Raw genomic sequence first — 11,369 nt, 5'->3', positions numbered from 1 at the left:
GTATTTCTGATGTATTTGTGGGGAGGAAGGTCATCTCCACATCTTACTCCTCCACCACCTTGGAGGTATCCTCCAAACATAATTTTTTATGCTTGAAAGTTACTTGAAAAATCTTTGAAGCTAATATATCTGAAAAGGGGTTAATATCTCTAATATATAAAAAATTACTACAACTCAGTAACAAAGAAAACCAAACAACCTGATTAAAAATGGGCAAAGAACTTAAAATAGCTATTTCTCCAAGAAGATATACTAATGGCCAGTAAACATATGAAAAGATGTTCAACATCACTATTCATCAGGAAAATGCAAATGAAAACTACAGTGAGATGCCACTTTACAAAACTAGCATGACTGTTCTAAAAAAACCAAAACAAAACAAAAACAAAAACAGAAAATAACAATATCAGCAAGGATGCAGAAAAATTGGGACTTTTTGCATTGCTGGTGAGAATGTAAAATGGTGCAACTTCCATGGTAAACAATATGGTGATTCTTCAACAAATTAAAAATAGAATCACCACATGATCCAGCAATATTACTTCTGGGTTTATACCCTAAAGAACTGAAAGCCGAGACCATAACAGATATTTATACACACATGTTCATAGCAGCATTATTCACAATAGTGAAAAAGTGGAAGCAACCCAAGTGTTCATCAACAGATGAATGAATACATAAAATATAGATATAACAGAATATTATTTAGTCTTAAAAAGGAAGAAAATGCCAAAACATGCAACAACAGAGATGAATCTTGAAGACATTAAGCTAAGTGAAATAAGCCAGTCACAAAAGGACAAATATGGTATGATTCCACTTTTATGAGATACCTAGAGTAGTTAACTTCATAGAGACAGAAAGTAGAATGATAGTTGCCAGGGGAGGAGGAAGAGGTAAGTGGAGAGTTATTGTTTAATGAGTAAAATTTCAATTTGCAAGATAATAATAATTAAGTAATATATTATTTCATTGCACCATGAAACTCTGCTGTTAAAATTACAGTTGTAATTTTATAATTTTTGTTTTATTGTGATCATTATATTAATGTATGGTTCAACCACCAGAGTTTATGCCATTTTTGAGAAGAAACTATATTTGATCTTATGTATCATTTCCTCCTCAGTACCTAGCATAATGCTTGACATTTAGTAAGCGCTCAAGGAACATATGATGAATATATATAATAGGAGACAACCCAGAATACTATAAATTGGGACCAGACTGTGCAGGACATTTAACACAAGGCTAAAGAGTTGATAAATAATTTGGTGGATAATAGAAAATCACTGGAGGGTTTTGGACAAGGAAGTGACATGAAATAAACTATTCATCAGAAAGATTGATGTCTTAATGTTTTCATGTTTGGTCATTTAGAGGTCATTTAGAATATTTATAGTTGAGATAAAAAATAACAGAGGTAAACAGAAAATAGAAGTGCAGTGAGACTAGATAGAAATTTCCTTCCAATGTGGCATCATGTGTGTTGTAAAACATTGTAGAAGGAAGAATCGGTGTACTTTAAAATAGATCAAGATTATCCATACTGTATCTAGAGATAAAAAGAATTAAAAAAAAAACATTTAAAAGAAAATTCAATAAAGTCTACATATATGCAGCTAAGGAGAAAATTAATGGAAGGTAATATGAAGGAATAAACACAGAATGTAACAGAGATAAAAAATATGAAAAGTAAGTAGAAATCAACAGAAAGTAGTGTGACACACTCTACAATGAGTCTAATAGACTCACAGTTAAGATGAGAGATCAGGAGCTAAGTTCTGCTTCCTGTTGTCTCGGCTGTTTTAGGCATCTCTACCCCAGGTTCTTTATGTGTAAAATAATGAAAATAATTGTTCCAATTTTAAAGGCTTATTATCATGAGATTAAATGAGTTGAAATATTTAAAATGCTTAGAAAAACTTTGGCAAATATTAAACATGCAATAACAGTAGATATTATTTTATGGCAAGTTTAGAAGTAGAAAATAAATAGAATAGCAGACCAGTCATATTTGAAATATGAAGGTTGAAATGTTTTTAGACCTATAGAAAAACAGATTCAAATTAAAGGGCATGACAAATTTTGACTAGTAAATAAAACCAAATTCAAAGCTATCAAAAATAATGCATATTTTCTCCAAATAAATAATAGTAGTACTAATGGAAAAATTCTAATAGCTGACAAAATATATTACTCCACTGTATATAAGCAGTAAGGAAAAAAAGGGTAAATCTAGATTAAAAAAATTAGGATGTATGAAACAATAGTGAGCTAAGTTATCAGTAAAATATTTTGTTAAATAAATCATTGACTGATAGGAATAAATGAATTTAGTTTATTCAAAAATTATTTGACTATTCTTCTAGATTATACTAACAAGGAAGATAAGAGAAGAATCATTTCTGTTTTCAATTTTATGAAAATTGTATATAGATAAATATGTATGTTAAAAATGAGTCATTATTTTTCTAAACAATTAGAAGGAAATGAGAATAAAATAAATATTAGCAATAGAATCAAAGGAAAGAAAGGAGAAAACAAAGCCCACTGAAGCAAATTAAAAAGCACTAAGTAAGATGATAGAGCTAAGTTACCACAGTAAATGTACATAGAGTAAATCTATACACAAAAATGCAGAGATTAGTTTGTGTGCATGTGTGTTTAATCAAGTTATAGCCTGCATTAGAGCAGCACAGAAAATAAAGGGATGGAAAAATTCCTGGTGGAAATATTAATCAAAGAAAAGCTAGTCTACACTGCAGTGTTAATATCAGACAAAACATAATTTTAGGGTAAAAACACTATCAGAAATAGAGTGAGATGTTAAATATTAAAAACCACAGTAATCCATCAGCGAGAAATAACAAGGATGAACGTGAATATTCATTAAAAGATATTCTTTAAAGACACAATATAACAACTTAGTGATCTTAAAGTAAATATTGACAAATCCATCACTACACTTGGAGATTTTAACAAACCTATACCAGAAACTGATGCATCAAACAGATATTTTAAGCATTAATAAAATATTTACAAAATTTGACCACTTAGTAAGTCACAAAACAAGTCTCAAAAAGTTCCAAGGATCAGTATTTTAAACACCACATCTTCTGACCACAATAAAATTACATTTGAATCTTCTGACCACAATAAAATTACATCTGAAATCAATAATCAAAAGATAATACAAAGAAACCATATGTCTGGAAATTGTCAAATATTTAGACCTGGGCAACACAGAATGTATTATATACTAAAACTCATAAGGCGAAGCTAGGATGATATAAGAAAATTGGAACTTTAGTTTGTTATCCCCCTCCCAAAAAAAGCCTAAAAATAAATATGGTCAACTCCAAAGTCTAGGAAAAATACAATAAATTTGACCCATGGAAAGGTGAAAGAATAAGTAATAAAGCTAACATCAGAAATTAAATAAAATAGAAAACAGAGATAAATAGAGATTATGAATAAAACCAAATTTGGTTCTTGGAAGAACCATAAAATAGATTAACTTCTAGCAAAACTGATTTTATGAAATAGAGAGAAGGCACAAATAATGCTATTAGGAATATAGGAAGAAATATAACCACAAACATACAGTATCATAGAAAAATTCCATTTAAACTATGCTAAAAATGAAAACAGGGATGAACTAGAAATTTCGTATGAGACATGAATTTGAGAATTGACAGAGAATAATTAGAAAACCAGTATAAATCATTAATCATTAAAGATATTATATTAGCAATCAAACATCAATAGTTCAACTTTCAACAACAGTAAAGTTTAAATTGCCCTGAAAAAAAGTTTTGCCAAATTCCAAGGAATAAGAAGTGTTTCAAAAGAAAGAGAAAATAGGAAAATCAATCCATTTAAGGAAGTGATGATAAACTTGAAACTCAACTGGACAAAAATATTAAAATTATAAACCAATCATTCATATGTATATAGGCCTAAAATCCTAGATTAGATTTTTAGGAAATAAAGTCATAAATTAAAAAAGAATAGTAGCATTAATACTGAATCTTGACCAATGGGGTTTATCCCAGAAATGAAAGAATATTTAAACTTCATAAATGTATTCATGTGATTTACCTTAAAGAAACAGAACATATAATTTATCTAAATAAAAATTTTAAATATTAACTAATGAGGGAAAAATAACTGTTAAAAAACCGGGAATAAAAGGAGTTTATTCTAACCACAAAACCAGACTATATCATATTTAATAGAAAACTCTCGTAGCATTCCTTTTAAGATCTGGAACAAGAGAAAGATGCCAGATATTAATTTATGAAAGGGAAGACATAATATCAAAGATACGTTAAATTTTACAAAACTAATCTATAAATTCCCTGTAGTTCTAATAGAAATCCACTAAAGGTTTTTTTGTGGAACTTGAAAAATGGATCCTACAAATCATATATAATATACAGTGCGAAGAACAGCCATGAAGAATATGTAAAACATGCAAAAGGGAGGATTGTCATTACTTGATATAAATATTTTTATAAAGCTATAATAATTAAGACAATGTCACATTTATATAAAGTTAGAGAAACAATAAATGAGGCAAAATCGAGTCAAGAAACAGAGCCAAATATATATGGAACCTTATATGGGCAATCAAAAATCTTTGAGGGAGACATGGTTGGGCAATTTTTTTCATATTTAAAAATAATGAAATTATTCCCCTCAAAACGGAAACAAAAATAACTTCAAATACATTAAAGTATTAAATGTGGGAAAAAAATATTAAACACATGAGAAGAAATCTAGAATATCTTTGTGCCGTGAATGTATGGAAGAATTTCTTCTTCAATACAAAAATATAAAGACTAATAAAATGAGTAAAATGAGGTAAAAAAGTAAATAAATGGGAAGAGTAGTAAACTTGACTACATTTCAAAAGAACAAAATTTCACAAAAGTAAGAGGTGAGCAATGGAACGGGAGAAATATTTGGATCCCGTCAAATAAATAGAATATCATTGCTCAAAATAAATTTTTAAACTTCTGCATATTGGTAAGAAAAAGGTTCATTTAAAAAATAGCTTCAAAATATGAACAGGCAATTCACAAAAACAGAAAATTTAATGGTCAATAAACAGAACATCAATCACACTGCTAATGAGGAATAGGCAAAGTAAAATAATAATGAAGAACCATTTCATATCTATCAAATTGACAAATATTTTATAAGATGACGACAGTAAGTGTTTGTGAAGGTTCAGAATAATTGGAAATATTTTCAAAGCAACAAAACAAAAGATATTTCAGCCTACCAAAAATAGATAGTATGTGGCCCACATTTAACTCCTATAAACTCTGTGATCAGTTAGATACCACCACAGATCCCGGGGGTCAGAACACCCAGGTTCTCATTGTATCCCTTTGTCTTCTTGTCTCTGCCAAATAAGGGCCACCATATGGTCCCTCCTCTTTAGGATGCATCTCCCACTATTATAGCTGGCCTCTAGGAGAGAGCCCCCAAAGGTTATTAAAGGATGCTGGTGCTTCCTTCCCCAATTCCTTTTTTTTTTCTTTTAAACTCTGGTAAGGAAGTGTTCTCTGGTTCCTCCTGGCAGAACATGGTTTGGGGCAGATGAAAATGTCCACATAATAAATCCACTCCAAAGTTCATATATCCCAGAGGCTTCAGACTTTTTCCTCTATAGCTGGATACGAAATCTTCCGTAAAGAGCCAGAGAGCAAATATGTTGGGCTTTGCAGGCCAGTACAGTGCCTGTCTTGCATTCTTATTTATTTATTTTAAAACTCTCTAAACGTGTAAAAAGTATTCTTATCTTGATGGCTGAAAAAAAATAAATAAAAGAAAAAGAAAAGAAAAAACTGGAAACTGGCTGAGGGCTGAATTTGGCACATGGGCCATAGTTTACTGACCCTGCTCTGCAGTAGAACAAGAGAATTCTAGCATTTCAACCTCAATTTGCGTAATCTAGGAATTTGTCCATTTCATCTCGGTTAACTAATTTGTTTGTGTACAATTGTTCATTGTATTATCTCATAATCCTTTTATTTCTGTAAGGTCAGTACTAATGTCCCTGCATTCATTTCTTATTTAAGTTATTTTACATTGTTTCTATTTTTCATTGTCAGTCTAGCTAAAATTTTGTCCATTTTATTGCTTGAAGAACCGAACTTTACTTTGGTGATTTTTCTCTATTGCTTTTCTATTCTCTACTTTGTCTCCATTCTAATTTTTTTTTCTTCTTCTTCTTAAGCAAAGGAAAAGACAAGCCAAAGACTAGAAAATGTTTGCAAAACACATATCCAACGTAAGATTTCCAACTAGAATATATAAAGAATGCTACTCTTCAATAAAAAAAATCACAATGAAAATGAGCAAAATTGTTAGCAGAAACTTCACAAAAAGTATGTACAATTGGTAAATAACACATGAAAAGATGATCAGTATTATTGTCATTAGGGAAATGCAAATGCAAACCATTCAGATGTCACTGTACATCCACTAGCATGGCTAACATTAAAAAGTCTGATCATAAAAGTGATGCAACTGGAAATCTCATGAACTGATAGTTGGAATATGAAATGGCACAAACACTTGGGGAAATAATTTAGCAGTTTCTTAAAACTTTAAACCTACCCAATGGTCTGACCCAGGCTATGTATTCACTGGAAAAGTGAAAACATATGTCCACACAAAGACTTATACATAAATGTTCACTGCAGCTTAATTTATAATAGCTTAAAACTGAAACCAACTAAATGTCCATCAACAGGTGAATGGAAAACAAATTGTCATGTATCTGTACACTGAAATAACAGCAATAAAATGGAATTAACTATTGATACGTGAGACAGCACAGATGAATCTCACAGTAATTATGCTGAGATAAAGAACGAGGCCAAAATAAAAAAGAGAATAAGTACTGCCTGATTCAATTTATATAAAGTTCTAGAAAATGCAAACTATCCTACAGTCGCAGATCAATGGTTGTCTTAGGTAGGGGGACAGGGAAGGAGACGCACAAAGGAAACAGAGGACACAAAGAAATTTTTGAGGTTGATGAATATGTTATTATGGTGATTGTGGTGGTGGTTTTACATGTATATACGTATGTCAAAATTTATCAGCTAATGCTTTATATATGTGCATTTTAATGCGTATCAATTATACTTCAGTAAAACTATAATTTAAAAAGAAACTTTATATTCAGAGTGTCAGTTAATTATTAGCTTTAAATGCTATATTTGTAGAGAGCATGATAAGGTTTGGACCAAAGAAGAAAAATACGTTTTTTGAAGTCCTGTGAAGACAGAAGTCATCAGGTGAAGTGGAATTACAGCTGAAAAATTAGAAAATATTGAAAATGAAAATAAATGATGTTGTAAGAGGAAGGTACGGATAATAGAAGATAGTTGTTGAAAAATAATGGTGAAAGAATAAAGAGGGAACAAAGGGCATGCAGATTTCACCTGTTCGTTCATTAGGGAATTGACTGAAATCCTTAATTTCCTCACCTGAAAATGGAATAATACCTACACTATACTTTTTGTTAAAATTAGTTAACATGACTATTTAACATCTCTGTTACATTATAATCAGGAAAAGCACGTTATCACCATACAACATGAATGCGCCCTTTATATAAAAACATATATTTGTTATTTTATGTATTTGTTTACTTGTTTATACAGGTCAACTATTATGAATATTTACCTTGTTTAGGGTTATATTTATAAATTAAATTAACTTTAATGGTAAAACAGTTTATTTTTGTGAGAGACTATGTGTTTCAAGGCTCTTTATCATGCAAAAAAGTGAATTTTAAATAGTTTCACTAATTCTTGTCCTATTCGTTAACCTTAAAAGTAGTTTCCTTCAATGAAGTGCTAAGAACCTAGAATCACATTTTATCAGTTAGACAGTCACTAGATTATTAAACACATTGCTATCAGAACTATTTTATAATATATTCAACTACTGCTTGCACTATCTGAGCTTTGCCTCAACATTCATATCCCTCTGATTCTCCTAACCAGTGTATTCCTTATTATGAAGCAAAGGATACAGTCAGTGTGGTTGCATAAATATTCAATAAACAAATAAGGTCAATGACATCTTGCACTAAAATGGAAAAAAAATGCTGGCATATATGAAATAAGGTGGCAATTACACTTAATAACAGAGAAACAAACACTTTACACTTTTACACAAGACAATACAATTCATTCATTCATTCATCAAATATATTTCAGTCACTAACTAGATAGACACTTGAGATAAATCAGAGGGGTGGGGGGAAGAACAACCTGATTTGAAGTTTATATTTTAATAGACTGAGGCTAACTAAATGAGATAGATAGATAGATGAGAGATAGATAGACACATAGATAGATAGATATAGAGATACAGTCTTCTAGAAGGTCATAAATTCTGTAGGAAAAAAAATTGAACAAGAAGAAGGGAACCAAGGGGGTAAGCAAGGAGTTGGAGGTTGATATTTTGAATAAGATGGTAAGGTAAGCCCCAATGAGAAAATGACAGGTGAGTAAAATCTTGAGGTTAGGGATTTAGTCTTATGGATATTCAGATAGAGTGCAAAGTTTCTAAGGCTCCTGCAGCCTTCACTGAGAGCAAAGAGACCAGATGGCTGGAGAGGAGTGAGTTGGGGAGAATAGTAGGTGGAAAAGTCAGAGAGGTTCAGGACAAGATTGGTTAGAACTTTGTGTGCCATTGACTTTTTACTCAGTGAAATAGGAGCTGTTAATTATTTTCAAAAAGAAGGATGTGGACTAATTTCCATTTTAAGAAAATGATTCTGGCTGCACTAGAGTAAATAGAACTCAAGGGTAGAGGAATGGAAGCATAAAGTCATGAGGCTATTGTAATAATCCAAATGAGAGTGCAGAAGTCTGAGACCATAGTGAATGCAATGAGAAGTTGGATTCTGAATACACTTTGGATATAGAGATGGATAGGATATGAGGAAAGATCGGAATTAAGGATAAATCCACAGGTTATAGCCCAAGAGACTACAGCAGGATAGAGATGTTATTAATTGAGATGTGGATGACTTTGGACGGACCAGGTTTTGGTGGGCAAACATCAAGAAAGCCAACACATGGAAACTTCCATTCTATCAAGTCAGTGCTAAATGCCTTGCACAGGACCAGTTGACAGGTATATAAGAGTGAACAAAACATTGTATCAGCCCCCCTGAGAATTAACAGCCAAGTGGGCCGATTAATAAACAGATTGGGTACTCTCCGTCTAAAAGGAAATTGTCTATGAGGGGCTAATGCCTGCCTTCTCTAACATCACCAAATCTTGGAATATGAAAACATAAAGGGTAAAAATGTGAGTTAAGTTTCAAACAAATTAGATCTCTTGACCTGATCGGCAGCATACTTATGAAACTAATGGAATTCATTACTAATATTAAACAATAAAAAAGTATAACATGAAATTAACATACTAAATTTCCCCAAGTGCTTTATAGCCTTTATTTTATATATTCAAGTATTACTGCAAGCTAACAATATCATTTCCCAAGGTAGGCCGCACACTGAGCTGATATTGACCTCATCTTTGCAATTCAGCAGGAGGGACTCCACTCTCACAACATCACGGTGGCATATTGGCGACAGGTTGGACTCAGCTACCTCGGGTGCTCCCAGATCTGTGCAAAAGCAGTGAGAGATGCACTGAAGACAGAATTCAAAGCAAATGCCGAGAAGACTTCTGGCAGCAGCATAACAGTTGTAAAAGTCAAAAAGGAATAATCTGCCCTGATTTAACTTGAATGTTACATTTTCAGAGTGAAGATGTGTGGGCACATGTTATGGCAGATTGAAAACGATCTCACTTCATGGGGGAAAAAAAATACCTGTCTTTTTCATAGATTGGCATTGCCAATAATTTGAAGTAAGGCTCAAAAAATATATCATTTCCCATATGTTTAAATAAATGTATGATATAAGAAAACATAATAAATGAAATTAAGACTTTGAGAAAATATTCCTCTCTTTGATGTTGATCAAGCTTTGCAGCCATATCTGTTTTCTGAAAACCTTAGACTGAATGAACTATGGGTTTGACAACAACTACTATTTTCCAAAATATTTTTTTATATTATGGAAGAAATCCAAGATTATAATACATATTTTGGACTGTAAGAAAAACACAAAAGAACTCCAAAACAGGAAAAATCATGTTTAATCTCTTCTTTCAGAGTTAACCTCTGCTAATATTTTGGTGTTTGTCCTAAGGTAACATATGTAAAAATGCATATTTTCAAGTAAATATAAACACACATACACACTTATGTTAACAATTATCAATTTCCCTCAGAGATGATTTGGCATAAAAGAAAGATGTATGTTATATACACTACTATGTATAAAATAGATAACTAATGAGAACCTACTGTATAGCACAGGGAACTCTACTCAATGCTCTGTGGTGACCTAAATGGAAAGGAAATCTAAGAAAGAGTATATATGTATACGTATAACTGATTCACTTTGCTGCATAGCAGAAACTAACACAACATTGTAAAGCAACCATACTCCAATAAAAATTAATTAAAAAAAAGAAAAATATATGTGTTAGACCACATACTTAAATCACCTTAAAAAAGGTGATTGTAAAGGTAAAAAGAAAATAGACAAATGTTATTTTCAAAAACACATTTTAAGGAAGAGTATATCTCTAAAATTTAAAAAAAGGTAATAGTCAAAATAATATTCAATCAAATGATATTCACTAGATGAATATTTTATTTTCTTACAAAATTTTGACACACATACTATGCATCAAGTGAAAGAAAATTCAGTGTTCTCTCTATATATCTTATTAGCATTGACTTTTTAGATAAGATCTTAAAATGTATACTTTACATTGATAATGTCATTTCTCCTAATTAAAATGCTATGGTTAATGTGTGTGTGTGTGCACATATGTGTATCCACTTGTTAAGTACTTCTTTCAGTCACTGGTATAATGCTAAGTGAAGAATGACACAAAATGATATTCATAACAGCAAACATTATACAGAACTTATGTGCCTAGCTCTCTTCTATATGCTTTCCTATTTATCAACTAATGTGAACCTCACAACACATCAGTGAGCTAAATACGATTGCTACCACCACTTTACTAATGAGGAGAAATGAGTCACAAAGAGATGGAGTGTTTTAGCATAGCTTACCCTATAGTCACACAGATAGGAGGTGGCACTGGTTTTCACACCCTGGCTGTTGGGCTTTAGAATTTGTGTCCTTAACAGCTATACTCTGCTGCTTCATGTAGTTTCAGCCCATCAATTTCTGTTTTATTACATGAATAGGTATTTTTTAATTATATTGGATAAGTAT

At 31.5% G+C, this 11,369-nt stretch overlaps 1 protein-coding gene across 1 annotated transcript; it reads left to right on the top strand.

Moving 5' to 3' along the window:
* Positions 1-5,208: 5,208 nt before the first annotated feature.
* On the top strand, positions 5,209-9,776 carry LOC133087159 (ATP synthase subunit epsilon, mitochondrial-like). The gene is made up of 2 exons (XM_061183937.1): positions 5,209-5,217; positions 9,594-9,776. The coding sequence occupies exons 1-2, from the start codon at positions 5,209-5,211 to the stop codon at positions 9,774-9,776; spliced, it is 192 nt and encodes a 63-aa protein (XP_061039920.1).
* The last annotated feature ends 1,593 nt before the right edge of the window (positions 9,777-11,369 follow it).

Source organism: Eubalaena glacialis, chromosome 3, assembly GCF_028564815.1.
Source record: "Eubalaena glacialis isolate mEubGla1 chromosome 3, mEubGla1.1.hap2.+ XY, whole genome shotgun sequence".
Taxonomy (NCBI): domain Eukaryota; kingdom Metazoa; phylum Chordata; class Mammalia; order Artiodactyla; family Balaenidae; genus Eubalaena; species Eubalaena glacialis.
The sequence above is the reverse complement of the archived record's forward strand: the minus strand, read 5'-3'. Positions and strand labels throughout refer to the sequence as shown.